At 35.6% G+C, this 19732-nt stretch overlaps 2 protein-coding genes and 1 long non-coding RNA gene across 3 annotated transcripts; 1 reads left to right on the top strand and 2 right to left on the bottom strand.

Annotated features, from left to right (window-relative positions):
- Nucleotides 1-5: 5 nt before the first annotated feature.
- Nucleotides 6-11641, bottom strand: LOC107266694 (glucose dehydrogenase [FAD, quinone]). The gene is made up of 7 exons (XM_015737439.2): nt 11432-11641; nt 6739-6908; nt 4700-4943; nt 3985-4243; nt 3632-3892; nt 3138-3368; nt 6-1134 (listed from the first exon to the last, which is right to left on the bottom strand). Exons 2-7 carry the CDS (start codon nt 6906-6908, stop codon nt 494-496), a joined length of 1806 nt encoding a protein of 601 aa, XP_015592925.1. The 5' UTR covers nt 11432-11641; the 3' UTR covers nt 6-493.
- LOC112494201 lies at nt 7693-17886 on the top strand. Its single transcript, XR_003059398.1, has 6 exons — nt 7693-8459; nt 9185-9310; nt 9392-9534; nt 9979-10124; nt 10216-10372; nt 17621-17886. It is a non-coding gene; the product is annotated as an uncharacterized LOC112494201 (long non-coding RNA).
- On the bottom strand, nt 13519-19694 carry LOC107266692. Its single transcript, XM_015737437.2, has 13 exons — nt 19577-19694; nt 19374-19499; nt 19209-19301; nt 18975-19139; nt 18767-18898; nt 18410-18648; nt 18082-18213; nt 17891-18003; nt 17549-17756; nt 17162-17452; nt 15672-17093; nt 14594-15601; nt 13519-14524 (listed from the first exon to the last, which is right to left on the bottom strand). The coding sequence occupies exons 1-13, from the start codon at nt 19674-19676 to the stop codon at nt 14345-14347; spliced, it is 4209 nt and encodes a 1402-aa protein (XP_015592923.1). The 5' UTR covers nt 19677-19694; the 3' UTR covers nt 13519-14344.
- Between the last annotated feature and the right edge of the window lie 38 nt (nt 19695-19732).

Genomic DNA, 19732 nt, shown 5'->3' with positions numbered 1-19732 from the left:
CAATGAAAAGTGTTTTGTATAAGACTACGTTATCGTTACAGTTATTATTAACATAAATATGGTTATTATTAATTAATAACCATAACATTAACAATGAAATCAAGTAAATTCTATGTGTACTAAATATCTAAGATATCTCATTACAACTTGTAAGCATCAAGTTACATCGAGATACGCGTCAAGTACTAATTTTCTCATTGGGCTGCACTAAAGTTAACAGCAATGCAGCTAAGTTTGATTGAGACAAAAGTTTTATAGTTTTGTACATGTGTATACATATAGGTATCGAGGAGGCACCAATCAGATGAGCAAGACGATAGAAACTAAGGACAAAGTGATGAAACAATGATCATCGTTACCAATAATTTATCACTTATAAATATCGTCACCTAAATTCTAATGTTTTTTTTTTTCACTTTGAAATTTTCTTAGAATCATTAAAAAATGCATCCCTAACACCGACGTGCCCGCCTCGTGAGTCATAATATAAAAATCATCCGATCCAACTTCTTTTTATCATATCAGCAGCCTTCTCAGCAATCATGATCGCTGGTGCATTAGTATTACCAGTAGTGACCTGGGGCATGATACTAGTATCAGCAACCCTTACACCTCGTACACCGCGAACCCTTAGTTGCTCATCAACAACAGCTAGAGGATCTGAGGCTGGTCCCATTTTACAAGAACCAGCTTGATGATTTTCCGGCGCCGTGTCGTGCTTCACTGCGCACTCCCAATAAGCGTCACAGCCAAATTTCAAATGTTCGCAACTCTTAACCGGCGTCTTGTCCAACTGGAAACCGTATCTCGCTAATGCATGTGTTTCAGCAAGTGCGATACTGAACTTGATGCCTTCTATCAGTGATCCAACGTCGTCAGGGTGCGTCAGATACTTGGCGTAGATCATTGGTTTAGCTAATGGATCATTGCTGCGCAGACGTAAGTATCCCTTGCTCTTTGGATGAAGCAATGTCGGTATTATGTAAATACTACGATTAGATCCTTTCTTCTCTCCCACCATACCGGTTTCAGCACAATCGGCCAAGTAGCCGCCAAAAATCAATTGTATGTCAGGACTGTCATCACTTGGGTTGGCGTATTTCGTGTTAATCATAGCCGTCACTTCGGATATGCCTGGAAGCATAAAATAAATAATCTTTTTAAATATGGTCAATACGATGGTCTGCTATAAAATACAATTTGGATATACGTGAAACAGGAAAATAAAAGTTGTGTAAATAATTAACGGTAAATTGTAAAAAAAAAATCAAGATCATTCCATAAATTATTTCACAGCCATGTTGGGATCAACAATGGAAAGTCTGTTGGTTTGTGAAGAAACGTCAATGTAATTTTCCAAATTCGTTTACAGGTATATAAATATATATTGTAGATAAATACCAGCATAAATGGCAAACTGGAATTACTTTGCGTCGCAGACCTTCAAGAATTCACAGACGTTCATTCACAGAGAATATATAAATGTTTAAAAAATAAATGAAAAGGTGAGTCAAAATCAGTCATAACGTTCCTGTCAGCAAACATGCGTTCACCATTAATGATTTCTAATTGTGAGATGAAAAGTAAAAGTACCAATTAGACGTAATATACGACTGGTGAAAATAGTTACGGTTAGTGGAATTAGCGAATGGCCGTATAAGTTATTACTTGGAAGGAAAAGAGCGAAGGGTACAGTACGTTAAAAAAAAATTCAAGAAAATAAGTTGAAAAGTCAGTCGCTCAAAAAGAGTCCAATGAGAGAGGCACGTATACATACGGAGAACCTGCCTTGCCGGCGGCCACCGCACGTACTAGAATTTTTTAAAGGTATGCTTAACGTATACTGTATAAGGATAGAACAATATATTACACGTATACAATATATATGACATACCAAATCAACTTTTTCTTATTTTTATCTGAGAACACGTGCGTCAAAGTGTCATTCTAGGCATTTAATGAATATCACTTTTTCATTCTTCAAACGGTATCTAAACGTACAGAGAATCGTATGTTCGTATGTAATCGTATGTTTTCTCTTTTTTATGTCATATATGATATACTCCCTATATATCATAAATAACTATAAATATCATCTTCTGATTTGAAAAAACGTTGCTCGGTAGTTAAATTGCATTTTTGTAGAATAGATATGCAATATGAAACTGTGGTTTGTTCAGAGCGGTGCTCTGGCACTATTAAAAAGTATAAAGGTGCGTTTCCATTATTTAAAAAAAACACTAGTCCTTTGAATATCGTACAATGCACAGATTTCATTGAATCTTTCACACGATAGAGGATAGCCTGCAGTGTTATTATAATTATTTGTTAATAATTTTCATCGGATCAAAAGTGGATTTAATTATTGATGAAAACTAACGGAGCTGGTAATTAGTCTTTCAAAGGGGCGTTATACGGTAGAGTGAAGGATTCCATGTATAAGCAGGTATAAGATATAAGTGGATGCAGAGGATCCCTATTATTGCTGGTATATAAATACAGTTGATCAGATCGGAAAATGGTTACGTCATCGTTGATCAGCGGATACGAACGAGATTATTGTGCAATACGCTTTCACTAGTCGAGCACGGAGTTTCTGAATTAATCGAGATGCAACGGGTCAACGAGCAGAGACGGATAGCCAAAACGAATTTGGAGTTCAGCTGGCATTGCTCTCCTGGTTGTCCAATTAATTTTCATTATTATCTTTTTATTTTCATCCAATTTACTTTTCTATTACACCTTTCATCCTGTCATCTGCTATACTGCTTTTTTTTTATTCCCGCATAACTACCGTTTAATTTTATCCACAGTGACCGCGGACTTGATCGAGTTCCCCATTGCGGCATAGAACAAAGTTCGACCTCGAAAACACGACAGATTTGGATCATCGAGAGGAAAAGTATTCAAGCGGTATAGAATAAATGGAGTCAACGAATTCCATAGTAACTAGGATATCCAGTGTTTGTTTAGTCACAGTCACTCCGCATTGGGTAACATATTCGATACACTTGTCTCTGAGTGACACTTTGAGTGCTATTGATTTTATGTACTGGAAATTGTCATTCCGGCTAAGTAGTTCAGTTTGTTATTAATGGTATATCGGGAAAAGGTTAATTTGTTTTTCTAGAACTTACCGGTACCGGACATGAGGCCATCTCTGAAAAGCAAATACTCCATTGCCGTGGCCCAATTAAGTGGTGTCGTGTCAGTATCGTTTATCGTCAATGCTAAAGCGAAGCCGGCATGGTTGTGTAAATTTTTTCCGACACCCGGTAGATCGTGCAAAACCGGAACTCCCACAGCTTCCAACTCTTCCTTCGGACCGATTCCACTATTCAGTAGCACTTGAGGTGAATTTACGGCGCCTGGTAATTAATTAAATTATTATTTTAATGACATCGTGCCTATACTTATTGATCTTGTTTATTGTCACTAATCGAGCGTGTCCAATAGAAATTTCTTAGAGACTTATCGCGTCTGATATTGAGTCACTTAATGGGACTTAAGCTTTTGCTAGTTACGAACAGCGTGATCAGTCGACTGTGAGAATTTGAGAAATTTATAATGGACTAGTAATTCTTTTGCTTGACTGGTTCAACTCGTTTGAGTAGATTTAATTGTTTCTTGCCTCCACTGATTATGACTTCGTTATTAACAGCTACTTGATGAATCTTATCGTCATGAACGAACTCCACAGCTACAGCTCTTTTATTATTGTCAAAGATAATTCTTGTCACTGTTGAATTTAGCATCACATGAAGATTACGCCTGTCTCTGGCTGGTCGCAAAAATGCTCTGGCAGTTGACAATCTCGAACCATTTCTTGAGGTTGTCTGAGCAATGGCAAATCCTGTGTGGGTACGGCCATTAAGGTCGACAACGTTGTAACCTGAAGTATAGAAACGTATTTCAGAGAGTAAATGTTAAACTTAAATTGGGCATATTTATAAGTTATTTCAAAATTTCATTTTTTATACATACCCATTTCTTTACCAGCTTCTAATATCGCGTAGCTCAACGGCGGATGGTAAGGGAAACGAGTGACAGTGAGTGGTCCTCCGACACCATGATAACCATAATCCATTTCATTCACTTGCATGTTGTCTTCACTCTTCATGAAATAAGGAAGGACATCCCGATAGGACCAGCCAGGATTACCCATTTTTGCCCAATCATCGAAATCCTTTCTAGAACCTCTCATGTACATCATTCCATTCATGACACTCGTACCGCCCAGTACCTGTGGTATAAAATTGATTAAAACAGTTAATTAAATTTGTTAATTTGGAAATTTCTGGATAAGAATTTATTCGATTTCAGGATCTGATTTCTATCATTTATTATTAAAAGGATGTCAATAGCTTCAAAGCGTGGGTATTCACTACCGTAATGCGACACGATTTCACTAACTGCTGTGAAAACGAATCAGACAAAATTTCTTCTTTGACCTTTTGAATCTGATACTTGTCTTTTTAATGCTTTAAAGATAAAAAAATTAAAAAGTAAACCCGTATATTTGTAGTGACGCGAAATGAGTCCTTTTTACAAGCAAAAGCAGATTTTTCATTTCTTAACGCGTTTTTTATGGACTATGAAAAAGATAATCAAAGAAGAAGTAATTCCATTTATATTCTTTCTTTCGGGCAAACATATAATTAGCAACCATAAGGAAAAACTTTGGCAAAGTCATGTATACCTTTCCTCTAGGCCAATAACAACGTTTATCTTCCTTATTAAGGCAGGCTTCATCTTCACTCTCTGTTGTGTATTGCCAATCGATATCACTGCCAATAAAATTGAAGAAGAATGACGGAATCTGCGTTCCTGTTGGTTCGTCTAATCCGGCTTCCAGTAACAATACAGAGAATTTTTCTTCCTCGGATAATCTCGAAGCGAGTGTCGCTCCCGCACTGCCACCGCCAATTACGACAAAATCGTATCTAAAGAATTGACAAACAAAAGCAATTTTTAATGTACGGTTCTTGTCAGAACGTCCATTTGTTCACGGACCTCTGTGTTACTCTTTTTAAGTCGTACGTTGCAATAGTTTATCGTACGTCGTTATTCAAGTTCTTTGAATCGAGAAAAACAAACTACAAAAATCTTTTCACGTCATTCACGTCCATGACTATCTATTATCTCACGTGTCAGTAACTGGGTCAGCAGAGCGCAAGGGATTTCATTCATTGGACTTTGGCGAAAGGTGTTTTGTACTGGGAACGTATACAGTTTACTGTACAGTTAGACTTACGGTTTGAACTGTCGTATCTATTAGATTATTCGCACAGTCATTTAGTTTGTGTCGCTAAAAAAATACATAACTGGTATACGTACCCGTATGGCTCCAACTAGTTACACTGATATTTTATTCTTAGAAAATACCAGTTTTATTTTATTTAGCATTCAATCTCTCTTATATCATAACGCCGTCTCATCACAATCTGATAGCTCGTAGGATTATTTACAATCCCTTAACTGTTCAGTATATGTATATTCTTCATATGATCGTACATTTTTCATTTGATATTTCATTATTTTGTATTTATTCTGGAAATATTTTTCTAATAATGTTACCCGCAACTGCCGAGCGCTTCTCCTAATTGGTTCACTAAGGATAGACAAAACAAAATGCGGCAATGCCATTGGACCGCCCTATTACCAACCAAGGTTATATATTCGGTGCCACCATGACAAAGAATTCAGTTGATCGGGCGAGCATCCACTGAATTGATGCAGTTGCAGAAACGAAAAATAGGATTTGTTAAGTTTGTCACAGAATGTACATCATATCGGTGAATGCATCACGTTTGTATGTAAATACGTGACACGCATGCGGGTTTTGAGATTTGCTGGACCATATCTCCATATTTCATAATGTAACGCGTAATGGAAGGTCGGACGATCGTAATAGAACGAAGCTTCATTTGTTTTGAGCTGTCGCAATAATGTATTAGCTAATGTCTGCAGTATATATCGTACATATATTTATATATTTGTGCTATCCTATATTTATGGGCGTTCAATTGGATAATGAAAGGACACGCAACGCTGTTACGGTACGTTAACTCCCAGAGTGATTTATTTTATCCTTTTCTCGACAGAAATTTCGTTTGAAATTTTTCATCTATTCAGAATGCATCAGAAACAATAGTATTGTGTAGTGATGCAAGTATCTTTCCTTTGAAATAGAATTACCAACTGTCAATGCAATTTGATCGATGACCGTCTAATGTTGAATAGGGATGTTTGATCTCTTTTCCAAGAATCGAATAATTCTTCGATTACACATACTTTATAATTACTGTGATTACGTTCATATAGCTGTCAGTTATTTGGCCGTGACATATGTATTCTTGAGAAGATGTGAAAATCTTACAAGCACTTGCAGGATCTGCTTATTAGAAGCAATGACGTATCAATGTAAAATTATTAACCAGTAAATATCTAATATGAGATTCGTGCACATAAATAAGTCCAGTGAATTGATAGGAGGTTAGCAAAAATTCTTATATTCACGGGTGGGTGTAAAACATTTGCGATAGAAGTCTAAGAAAGGGAGGAGAAGGTGCTACAAGTAAGATAAAAAGGATTTGATTATCTGTCGTGGGCGTTGCTAATTTCTGATTTTCTTTCACTGATGAATCATTGGCGCGCAAATAGAGACCTGCACCGATTCGAGTTTATCAAGGATAAGCATTTTATTAAAATTTAAAGTCGCGTTGATGTGCAACTAACCTTGAGTTTATTCGATCTCGTGGAAGAGGTCGATTGCACGGATCCTCGAGGTCGCATTGGCTTCTTAGGAAGACTTCAAGAAGTCCCATAAAGAGCATAAACGAAGGCCCACCACATGTAGAAGCTAAAGTGGGCCCAGCAGTAGCTGTAAGTGGGCAGTTGCAACTCATCTATAACAACAATAACACAGTGCAATAAATTAATAAGAGAATTCCATGTTGTATGGTGTTTATATAGCTTTTTACTTAATATCTCCAATACGTAAAAAAAAATTATGCAAATGGGTACGAGATGAATAAAAAGATGCAATGTATTTATAATCCTAGATTTTCAATCCCCCCTCTCTGTCTCTCTCTCTCGCTCTTTCTCACTCTCCCGTGAGACTGAAAGTGTCACATTGAAAACAATTTCCAGAGCATAAACCGGAAAACGGCAATGCAGTTATGAGCTTTGAACTGTGGCAGATTGTAGCTAGGACGTAACGAATTTACAGCAGAGTCGTAAAGCATTTATCAAACGAAAAGCTGGTATCGTGTCAAAAGTGTCACAGTGTACTCACACAATGGTGACGTGCTTCAACAATTGTCAACAGTCCTGGACGTTTAGAGAGAAGGGAAAGGTGTCGACAGGAAAAACAAGCGAGTCGCATGATTCAAGAATTTAATGCTTTACGGGAGGAAGAGCAGCGCACCGTGCAGTACTTTATAACGAGCAAGCGTACGTGTATACGTATATATTGACGTACGTACTACATTATATATATGATATATCTTTATTTCTGTGTGTATATATATATATATATATATATATATATATATATATAATATCTAAAAACTTTGTGTATATTATGTATAAAATCATAGGTGGAGTCTCTTCACGGACTCTGAAGACGCTTTCTACAGGCTCTAAACTTATCTACTATTTTTTGCTTGTATAACAATTTTACGCGTTTCCTCTTCCTACCATAATCGGATTCCCTGCTGCCTATGACTACAGCTGCTTTATATTAAGGTACTCTCACAACAAGAAATGAATTCAGTTTCGCTTGCATTTGGTAACAAAAAATTGAGGTTTACCTCGTAACAGAGCGTAGGGGATGGTAAATTGAAGAACGAATGTTTTGATCTCCCAGTTAAGAATTCATGTAAATTTTATAATGTTCAAAAGACTGTTCGAGTTTCTATAATATTTTAATCGTATGACGTTTTATATCGCGGCATTTTTAATCAGTTAAAAAATTCTTACCTGAAAGTCAATTGAATTTCCCGCTACTCGCTGGTACATCTGAATTTGCTTATAATTGTCGATGGTCCTCCGTTTTAATTATTCTTACGTATCTTTATACGTATTTATATACACTACTTCGCGGCCGCCTTGTAATCCCGTTACGTTCACTGACCGAGGACCGCCACGGAGTTGCCGATTACGAAAGTCACGCAGTTTACAGTCTTTTTAAATTATGCTCGAATTGTACCGCGCTGAGTTCTCAAAGAATATTCGCAAAATGTAACGTCATTGTAGAAGCAATTTCCTGAGACTTGAAGCAATATAAAAAGAAACAGGGACGATACGTGGGTTATGGTATTTCGTATATTCGCAACAAGTCACGATAATTTTGCCGTTATTGTCTCTATAGCTAACGGTACGTTAAACAATCTTGTAAAAGGTAAAGCAAAAAGTGACGTCAACCGCCTCGCCCGAGTCGGCCATCTTCACTATAGGTATCTTCAAATGCAAATATCCTTGATTTCAATCATAATATTCACGTAACGATTACTATACGTCAGGCGTAAGAAAGGCACTACTAGAATTACCTGATTCGTGCTTGACATCGAATTCACGTAATCATCCATTATGGGATTATTGTAACGTGTGCATAAAAAAGTGACAACAAAAGTATACGAATTTTTCATGGGTCTTCTCTACGCATCTTTTAACTTTCAACTCTCACTTTAATTCTTTCTAACAGGCATCTTTGTTTAATCTTTCATTTAGCAGTGGCACCATTTCTTTTCTCGTGTCATTTTTTTTATGATCAATAGTGTCGACTGTCGAGAGCCGATTGCCAAATTCATCATATTAGTATAATGTTACGTCATTTTGATTCAACGTCATTTCATGGGTTATTTGATTGGAGACGAATGGACTAATTAATATCCTTTGAAAATATCGAAAAATCGATTTTTCTCGATTCACTCTCTAATCTTATTAAACGAAAAATAGTTAAACAAATTTTTTTAAACTTCTATACCGTCGACAACAGGAATAAAAATTACCTTGGAAAAAGAATATTTTTTACATAACTTTTCTGTTTCGAAATCATTGAAATTATGTTTTGGACTTTTTTTTCATAATTAAGATATTTATGTGTTGAGTCTCTAGTGCATCATCCTGTATCACTGTATTAGTGTCCATATGGGAAATGTATAATTTTTTTTTGTTTCAGTTAAATCCCACGGTTTAATCGACATTCGCGATCGCCATTCTCCCGCCATCGCTCATTCGGATTCTACGACGCGCAATGGTGCACCATAAATGCTCAAGATAATACAACAAGATTTAAATCACATACGTGAGTATATATGTATACTACTTTTGCGTATATATTTCCTCGTATACCACTAGAATTCCATCCAGAAATGTACCTTTTCAGAATATTGCCACATTCCACCTACATTGCTAACAACAAAGGTATACGTGCCATACGTATTGCCTGCAGTCCTTCCCAACGCCATAATAATACAAGAGCAACAGCAACGAGGAAACATGAGAATTCTTACTCATTCTTCTTCTTGGGTAAGCACTGTCGATCCTTTGTCAGTATTCGTATTGCTGATAATTGTTCTTAATACTAATCTCATGTGCATCTCATACGATCTCCTTGGCAGTGATTACATTCACATTCTTTTTTTGTTGGCCATCATGCGTTACGTTGCTCAACTTTTTTGGATGGTTGAAAGCAAAAACGTTGAGCAAAAACTTTTCAGTGTTTAGCAAAAAATGAAAGTGAGCAAGTAAAATTGCTGAGTAACATCTAAAAGACTGTAATTGCTGAAAGAGATTGGGTGAATTGATTAATACTGTTGGGCTTGGTACTTTTTCACTAAATTTACAGAAATCTTTTTCTTTCCTTTAAGGTAATTATTAGTGATTACTATTTGTTCTATTTTACTATACTTTTAGAACGTCGTGTAACCTTGACTTTGGTCTGTGATTAACAAAGTCTCTTTTTCTTTATAGCTTTCGCAATTGGGTGAAAAATAGAACGGAAAAAGTTAAGCAGATCAAAAGGGTCTTTGCCGTGCATTTACGTTTCAGATCTTTGTGGCGAGATAATTGGCTTACAGATAACGCGCAATGTTACCATCAGATTTTATCTGAATTACGTAAGTGAACATTGTGGTGATCTTTTTATTTTATTTCGTTCTGAATTAATGAATGTTGAAATTAAAATAATTTCGTCTTTGTCAAGCTTAGTAGTTGTTGGCACATGGAAACGGATCTATTGAATTTTTTTAGAGGGAATATGTCAAGGGAAAGGTGGAACCCCGTGAATCTTAATGCCAAGGCATTTATCGGAACCAGAACAAGTCCTACATGAAGTTGCATTCAATTTGTGTATGGTAAAAGGAAGGTATGAGGTATGCAATTTGAAATTTGTATATTTAAATGACAAGTATATTTTATGATAGTTATTCTATAAGTATATGTATATATTGTGTTATAATTGTGACATTAAGATGACCCCGATGTCGAAGGGTTTCAAAAACCTTTTATGCAACGAAAAAAGGGATAAGATAATTATTATATGTGTAGCATTGGGTATTTATTGACAAATTATTTCTACGGGGTTTATTAAATTTTTTTTATTTTTGGTAAAATTAGTATTCTTGACATTTATGAAATATCTTGATAGGATACAACATTTCTTTTGTAACTCTACCTAATCGTTTTCATTGCTATTTCTCAATTTTTCTTAATAAGCTTTAATTTCTATCGCTATTCAATGATACGATATATACAAGTTTGGAATAAGTTTTTATATGCTTCAATAGTTATTTACAATTTTAAATTCTGTGAGCATTCGCGAATTTGCATAATTTACTGCTCCTATTTTCAGTTGCGCAGAAATCCTTTCACTTTTTTCATTCGTCCGTTTGACTGTTCAGTACCTTTGAAAATGACGACTTGACGATCGTAATCTTTTTGTTTGTCACTCTTCGGTTTCACAAAATTTTATCGCATAATTTGTATTCAGTTCAAATCAAAATGTACTAAAAAAATTTAAATTTTGTCGCACGCATTTTAAATCCATTTAAAATGCGTGTTCCAGAAAAATAATTAATTCGCTATTACTGTTCATCCCTTATGAATGTACATTGTCATTGATATTCAAAGTAATCGACCGTTCAACCCACGTAGACCATGAACCTCGAAACAATTCCAAATAGGTCATCAGTCAAAATCAAATGTGATTGTTAACTTTCTTAACGTATAAAGTCAACACATTGCGATTTGCATATAAAATTTTCTGACCTTTCAATACCCGATTAAACTCTGACATTTATTATAGTCAATTAATAACAAATCCCCATAGACAGAAACCCATGTGTTATCGCAGATAATATTATGAACAAGATAATATATTTTTTCTTAATATTAAATTTATTTATTAAATTACACCAATACTTACTTTGAGTGCAATATTTTTTTTCTGCTTCTCTTATTCGTTTCTTTTGATTTTTATTCGCTTTCCAAAAATACTAACTTTCAATTAGTTAATCGTTCCCACACCGACTCCAATCCCAATGACCAAGTTTGCCAATTGATTCTCAGATAAACTCAAGAACGAGAATTGACTCCAAACTTCGAAAGACACACGGCACGATTGGTTGATCGTGAGTTTACAGTCCCACGAGCAGCAGCCGACTAGACTCCTGCCATTCCACATCGCCGTTGTAATATTCGACAAGTTCCACCTTCCACCACCTTTCCCAAGTCCTCCTGTGGTTACTCCTGACTACTCCACTTACCATTCCTCGAATCCACTACTATATCGACTCTTCTCCATACAGTACAACATTCCTTATGGAAATAAAGAGTTATTCTGCGAAAAACATTATTTTCTTTTATTCTTCTTACTTGCCTCATGTGAATTTTTGAACATCTTACATCATACGGGGTAGCTGTATTGTACTTGTATACAATGTCAAAAAATAGTAATGAACAACTGCAATACTTTTGTTGTATGATACATACTCGTTTTGTTTCTTCATTTTTACAAGTTCTTTGAACACAATATTTCACAATAACATTGCAGTTTTCAGAGCGAGTTGATATGCATAATATTAATTACGTTATACTTTGCTGTATGTATATGGGAGTTATATATAACTTTCTCGACTTTTATTTGAACTTGAGTGCCACTTGATAAACAACAGAGAATTTTTCTTATGTCTTTGCATGAGTTGTACCTGAGGTTTTTTAATTTTTCTTCAAATAATTTTAGATTTAAGTATTGGATGTATGCTGATATGTTTTATATGTTACAGCAAAATGATTTATCGGTAAAAATCGAACATGAAGTCAATGAATATTATCTATATCGGGACTTTTGGCAAAAATTGACCTTGCAACTGTTAATCGATCATTCGTGATACTTTTTACATATTTTTTGTCAACTTTTTAACTGTCGTTGAAGGACACGAAGTTTTTGCGCGTGCGCAAAAAGATTAGCAAAAACGATTATGATACAATTTGTTGTATTGAAGTAACGTAATTTGTGCGAAAATTCAGGCGAATTCTCGTGAATGATAAGAAGCTAGAAAAATAAAGGAAAAAAAATAGAGTGTCAAGTCTACGAAAATAGCCAAATCACGTTGCACGGTTCATTGACAGTGTTTCGAAAATATTTACTTAGTCCTTGGGTGGAGCAACGATTTCTATACAAATTGTCTTCACTAAAGCGACACAGTCATTGATCGAAAATCCGTGCCGACTGATCAGCAGTGCCGATTAGAAATTTAGTATCAATTTCTACGCAACATTGTTTCCCACTTGTGTCAAGGAATTTGGCTAATGAGAATAGCTTATTTGACACGACGTTTTGCTTACATTGTACAAAACACCTAATTGTTCACAGTTCGTGATCACTCCAATTTAAATTTTACTTTATCGAATTATCAACATCACTGAAATTGTATCATTGGCTACAGTCTCCTCTCGTACGAAATGGACCAATCGCGTTACTTTTTTAAAAAGTCGTACGCCATTGGTTAAGCTCATTTAAATTCCAGATTCTATACATACGTAACAGACAAAAAATATATATAATTGAATTTAAAAATTTTCTCCAGGGATCAGTCAGCTTATTAGCAACCTTGAGAATTGGTAGTCATGTAATAATTGATAGTTTTTTTCTTTTCATAAGGAACCGTCAATCACAAAACAGTTACGTGATGTGACACGCGAACTATTTCAACTGGGAACGACAGTAATTGGACGTTTCGTTTCTGGTGTTTTTTATTTAATGATTATACGCGGTGAAGCGTGATTCCGAAAACCAAGGAAACGCGTTATCTTATAATGACCATGTCCTACAGTCATCGTTCTTTCGTATGCTGTGCTAACAGTTAATTTCTATACTAACGATGTGAATGTCATAGCTGTATTTTACAACGCCAAATGGTCTCCTTCTTCTCGGGACCTTCACCTTTACGTGGACGGATGCGCGTTCTTATCAAATTTTTCGATCTATCGACAGGTCAAGGTACTAGGATGTTCTGTGACATTTTTATTGTAGCTCTATACATTCTATAATCAATGATAAAATTTTTTTCAAAAAAAGATCTTAAGAGTGAAGCAAATATATTTTTTGGATATGTCCAATATAGATTGGCTTATGCTGTTACAGATTGCGTGGTTCTTCGGCAGAATCCAGTAGGACTGGTTGGAAGTACATTTTTTTTTTCAGTTTCGCGTTGATTTTTGTTCGGGCAATTGTTTTTTTATTTACAAGCCTTTTACTTTGATGGCCTTGTTTTTTTTACTGTTCTTAAACGTTCCGTGAGAAAAGTGCTTGCGAATTTATCGACTGGTACCCATTTCCTTAATAACAATTGACCGTATTTGCAAAACCGGATTTTCTACAGATAGTATTTCGATATGAAGTTCATAGGTACGAGATATATTTGTGGAATGTATGTTGTTCAAACTATCCGTGCATGCACTAACCATCCTGTTGCTAAACACGGCGGAAATTCATAATGAATCTTTGCAATTTCCCTTGGTTTTCGAACACTGTACAAGTAAAAATAGAAATATGATTTACGATTAGAATTTGATGAGGATTCTGCGATTTCTTTTTTTTTGGAGTTTATGTAGAGGAAAACATGTTTCAAATTTCAAAACCCAATCTTTCGTCATTTAAGTCATTAGTAAATATAATAAGATAGTTGAGCATGCGATCGAGTTGGTAATATATTACCACGTTGTTGTATCAAGTGTATGGTTAACAAGAAGTTTTTGAAGTACCTGTACTTCTCTTGGAATTGATTAATATTCAAGATTTTTATTATATGAATTATTTGTGTATATCATTATCCACTTATTCTTTTTTTTCTTGTTTTTCTTTGTATCGTTCATCTTGTTCACTTTTTTCCTCGTTCACGTCGTACTCCTCTTCTTCGTACTGTTCGTTAGTATAATCGATATCGCCGTTTTGAAAACTTTGAATTTTTGAAACTGGATTTGAGGACCTTGTCACAAATTGCGAAAATCGATTGTCCTATCAATGAAATTGATAAAAATAAATATTTTCATTAAACATTCTCATCTTTAATCAATCAATACGTACCTTATCAATTTCTGTATAGTCCACTATACTTTCTTCGTCCTCGTAATCATTATTCTTCTGTTCACTTTTCGAATTTGGCATTTCTTCTATCGTCATGTTATCATTTGACGAACGCGGCACAACGTAATTCCCAAAGAGTCTTTTAAGTTCCACATTGTTCGCTACATTATATACGGTTTTCAAATTATTCGGAAAATCTGCATAACCTCCGTACTTTTCATCTTTAAATATATTTTTCGTCTGGTCTCTTGTGACCGTTGTTGTTTCACTGTTGATTGCATCATTTTTATTGTCATTCAAATGGTTTTTCAAGAATTCAGGATTCGAACGCATTGTGAATATATGATTACTGTTATTCTTCAATCGAGAAGAGTCCCTTGTCGGGACATCCATGTAATCTGTATTCTTTTGAAAATATGGATTTTCAAAATATTGATTTTCAAAATAATTCTTATAATTCTCATTGGCGATCTCATCGTTTGACGAACGTTCGTTTTCATTATTTTTCAAAAATTTCAACAAAGTATCGTCAGTTGGAATGGTGGTAACAATATTTTTAGAGATTTCCGTTAGTCTCTCAACATGTCTATTCTGAGGAATATTTCTTAAAGTTTCTGGATACTCATCAGTTAAATAATCTGAAGGCTGTCGTTGAAAAGTATTATTTGGAACTGTCGAGGATTCAATGTCTGATAAATAATCATTGGCTATTTTAGTTTCTTCAGTTGGGAGTGACTCGGTACTTTTTGTAAATTCTTGACCGTTCCTCTGTACGTAATCATCTCTATGGAAAATATAAGAACGATCAATGTCGCTCATTCGATTCTCACTGATGTCTTTATAACTTTTCGGATGTGACGTCACGACAGCTTTACGATCCTGTGAAACTTTTTGTCTCTCGGGAAATTTCCAGGACAAATACCGGTCTGATATTTTGGGGTTATTTTCTGGTAGAATTTTATCGGGTAATCTATATTCCGATTCTTTCCAGGTATTCAATTGATGATTCTGTAAAGAGAAATTATATTTGCGATTTTTTGCAAAATAAAAAATTTCAAATTATAACTATATTGCCTACTCTTTTAAGATCTTGCCGTTCTAATGATCCTTGGTACTCTTGTGGTAGGACTTGTAGACCCATCCTCTGCATATCTCCCATACTAATGTCTGTATTCTCCAAAATTTGTTTATTTAGGAATGCATTGTATGGTCGGATCATTTGTGGATTATCCATTTTTTCGTAATTGACGGAAGGACGAGGATATCTGTCGAAGGGATTCATTTCAAAAGGATTTCGTGACAAGGAATATGTTGTCAGTGCTTGTTCCTTTTTGTCTACAGGAATTTGAGGTTCGTAGCCAAGCAAAGACATGTAGCGGGAAGCAATAGGATTTTGATCATTAAAAAGAGGTTCATAAGGAAAAGACGTATATTTTGGGACTACTAAATTTCGAGAATTTCGACTCAAATGATCCTGAATTAATTTAGGGTGAATGAAGTATTGATTGTTTTCAGGTTTCAAATTGTTCGCTGGGCCTTCGTAATATCCAAAATTGAAAGGATATTTATTGTAAGGTATTTTCGATTTTACTGCCATATTCATGTCATTGAAATCGGGATATTTCGAAAATGTCCATTGCGGATTTGAATTTTTTGTTCTAGCACGGGGTAAATAGGAAGCAAGTTGTTGAGCAGTCCAAAAATTTTGAAAATCATTTCTCACCAAATTTTGTGGATAATCGGAAGACAAATGAGAGAATGGATACTCAGAAATTTGATAAGATTCCGTGAATGGTGGAATTTCCTGAAGATCATTTCTATAAACGTTATACACAATGGTACCAGGAGAATCTACATTTCTGGTTGGATTTGAGTAATAATCAAGTTCGTTTGCAATTGGCGTTTGCACGTATGGATCGTTGATAGAATTTTCAAAGCTACGATAAGGATCATCCGACAGATTTTGATTAACCGTCAAGTAAGGATAATCCAAATCCGAAAGAAATTGTGGAACGTTCGTTAAATTTGTTTCCACTTCCGGTTCCTGTTGATGACTAACAACACCGCGATATGGTTGACCTAGATCTTTTGGACTGTCTGTAGGCTTTTCAAAATAGCTATTCTCTCCCACAAGAAATTCGTTAGACAATTTTGAATCGGATTTTTCAAATTTCATTGTCGGTAAGTCATTTTTGTTCTGCCAAGTGGTGATGGTAGTGGCGATGGTTGGCAACTTTTGAGGATAAATGACAGAATTTTCAGATGACACTTGACTAAGTGAATTGTTATGAATAATACGATCAGATGGAATCTCGTGCTTCATCCACCATGCAGAGTTCGAAGGTGTGGCAGCTGTGGTGGTTGTCGTAGTTGACAGACGTGCGTTTCTGAAGACACTATGAAAGTTTTGATTATATTTCACCACGTTTTCGGGAAAATTCGCTAAAAATCGTTCAGATTCGTTTTTGCGTTTCGATGAAAAACTATAGTAATCTGGTACCTGAAATTCAAATGAAATTAATACAATGCAAGATGGCGAATTCAAAAAAAAAATTTTTTAATTCTCACCGTACTGGAGGAGCGCTCTTTTTCGTTATTTTTTCTAATTAAATTCTCATTAGATCGTTCCTTTACCCTTTCTAATGTAGGAAAAACTGTTAATCCCTCGTTCTCCATGTCCGCCTTTCTCGAGTCGGGATCATAGAAATGATGAGAGTCCAAAATTTGGTATCTAGGCTTTGGCAGCCATTCTTGAAATTCAGGATTTTCATGCGTTAACGATCGAACTTCTTCCAACCAAGTTTCAAAAATTGGAGGACCAAGAAGTTCTTTAACGGATTTCAACCATTCTTCGAATTGCTAAAAATTGTCATAAACGCACATCAGTTAAAAAAAATCTTAATGCATATTCTGGTGTCAAAATAACTGCATCCGCCTATAACAAAATTAACGTACCGGATAATGCTTTCTTTTTTGTGCATTTTTCACCCATTGTTCGATTGCATCAATTCCAGTTTTTAATTTCAGATGACTCAACCATGACGACAGAGACGTCGACGTCGGACTTTGCAAAATGCCAGATGACAACGGAGTCATTGACGTCGGTTTTATCGTCGTAACGACGGAATTCGGTTCATTGTAAACAAGATTTTCTCCATCGACTCTGAAAACGTGGATTCAATCATTTTTATCAAAATATTGTAAATGTTTTAAATCCAATCAAGATATATCGCCTGTGCATAAAAATAATTAACGCAAATTTTATTAAAAATATCGCTTGTATAGAAAATATATCACCCCATCGCCGTCTTAGTTGATACAGTAGAGATGACGTCATTCAATTGGTTCGATTCCCGATAGATCCCAAAGTTGTCACGTTGTTGCAAGGTATTACGTAAATCAGTATATCTCTAAAAAAATCCTCAATCATGCCCATTATAAACAATATGAATTACCTCATAGACATCGAACGATCGCTATTTAATTACCATTCTCGGTGCGTTTGTTGTTGCTCCAATAGTCGCCGACGTCGATGACAATGGTTTCCCTTTATTCCGATCCCGCTGAATAAACTCTCGTTCCAATTGCGTCAAGGTCTTTCGATTTTTCGTTTCCCCGTTCTAACAAAATATATACATGTTTATTATAGACTATTGCACCACCCGAAGATGTCCATCATGACTTCCATTTATTTCCCATGATATAACCATCTTCGGTCTGTGTAGCAGTCTTGAAAGGCCTTATACGTATTAAATTCTTGATCTCATAAAACTTTTCATGAAACCATAACAGTTTAGTATCAATTAAATTTTCTACCCGAGCACTGCTAGGCGGCGTTGGAATTACGGTAACTGGCTGATACTTGGCTGGCTTCCAGGACGAAGTCCCACTATTCGCTGGCTGATTCTCTGGCAGGAGCAAAGGACCATGACAGGATCGTATTATTTTGCAACTTTCAAGCTTGCAAGGTTCCTTTATATGTGCCGAACATTTTTGCCCTCGAGGACATACCCAGCCTCTGCAATACTCGTTACCAGATCCTTCCTTCTCCGTATCTGTATAAACGACACTGCATTTGTGACCTTTGACCATTTTTCACAGGATATACTTGGCTCCTGTGTCTACGAAGCTCGAAAAAAGAAAAACCAGCATACACAGTACAGTATAAATTACCATCTGTGCTTGAACAGTCAGGCGTGTGCTTGCATGGCGATGGAGAGCATTTTTCAAATGGTTTCCTCAAGAAGCACTCATGTTCGGAAGGACATCCTCGATTTTTACACAGGTCGAACCATATCTGCACGTCTATTGTTTACGAGGAGATGAAAAAAATAATTTATCCGATCCGAAGTAGATTTAATGAAAAATTAATATTTCCGACCTTTGAACTTTGCACAGCTTTTCAGCAATTTACATGGTGGTCGTGCGCAGAGCGATTCGCGCAGGATGCACTGATGTCCTTCGGGACATCTAAAATCAGCGCAGGACGTTGCACCTTCGTAATACTCGCGTTCTGAGACGCACCTGGCTATTTGTTGTCTGCATTCTAGAAAATGGCAGATAATACTTTATCTTAGGCAGATTGTTATTATGGATTTAAAAAATATATATGTACTTTGATCCCAGCGACAATGACGCGCTCGTACAAGGCATACGTATCCCTTGCTACAACGTACAGACTCGCAGCTCGATGGACCCTTTAGGGATTCTGTAATGTTATAGTATAGCGGGATAAAAATTATTGATGAATTTTATAAAATTTTTTATTTTTAACTCTTACCTTTTCTCGATTTCGAACAGTACAGCATACTTGGACAGGGTGGATTTTTGCACCAAAATTTTCGATTCACACACTGATCTCCTTTTGCACATCTCAAGTATGAACATCCTCTGGGATATTCGTCACCTATTTTAAAAATTTTCCTTACTCCTTTTTACACGCAATAATTTTAATATTTACTTTTTCAACAAAAATACACTCACCGTTTTGATATGCAGTTTTTACAAGGACTGGATTAGCCCCCAGAAAAAGTAATGATAATAAAATCAAGGTAAAATAAATAATGATAAATTTTCTGGCCATTTTTGAAAAATCGTTATTATTAATGATATCAATCCTGTTCGCGACTTGACGACTTG

The sequence above is a fragment of the Cephus cinctus genome, unplaced genomic scaffold (genome assembly GCF_000341935.2).
Source record: "Cephus cinctus unplaced genomic scaffold, Ccin1 Ccin1_scaffold0330, whole genome shotgun sequence".
NCBI classification, from domain to species: domain Eukaryota; kingdom Metazoa; phylum Arthropoda; class Insecta; order Hymenoptera; family Cephidae; genus Cephus; species Cephus cinctus.
The sequence above is the reverse complement of the archived record's forward strand: the minus strand, read 5'-3'. Positions and strand labels throughout refer to the sequence as shown.

Bases quoted from the DNA above. Each gene is read 5' to 3' on its own strand.
- LOC107266694 (XM_015737439.2), bottom strand. From the start codon at position 6,908: ATGAGTTGCAACTGCCCACTTACAGCTACTGCTGGGCCCACTTTAGCT. The intron at 4,244-4,699 runs GTATACATGACT...TTTATACCACAG, and splicing joins GTTATTGGCCTAGAGGAAAG to GTACTGGGCGGTACGAGTGT. The intron at 3,369-3,631 runs GCAAGAAACAAT...ATTAATTACCAG, and splicing joins CGAAGTCATAATCAGTGGAG to GCGCCGTAAATTCACCTCAA.
- LOC107266692 (XM_015737437.2), bottom strand. From the start codon at position 19,676: ATGGCCAGAAAATTTATCATTATTTATTTTACCTTGATTTTATTATCA. The intron at 18,004-18,081 runs GTAATTAAATAG...GGATTTTTTTAG, and splicing joins CAACAAACGCACCGAGAATG to AGATATACTGATTTACGTAA. The intron at 17,094-17,161 runs GTGAGAATTAAA...TTTGAATTTCAG, and splicing joins AAGAGCGCTCCTCCAGTACG to GTACCAGATTACTATAGTTT.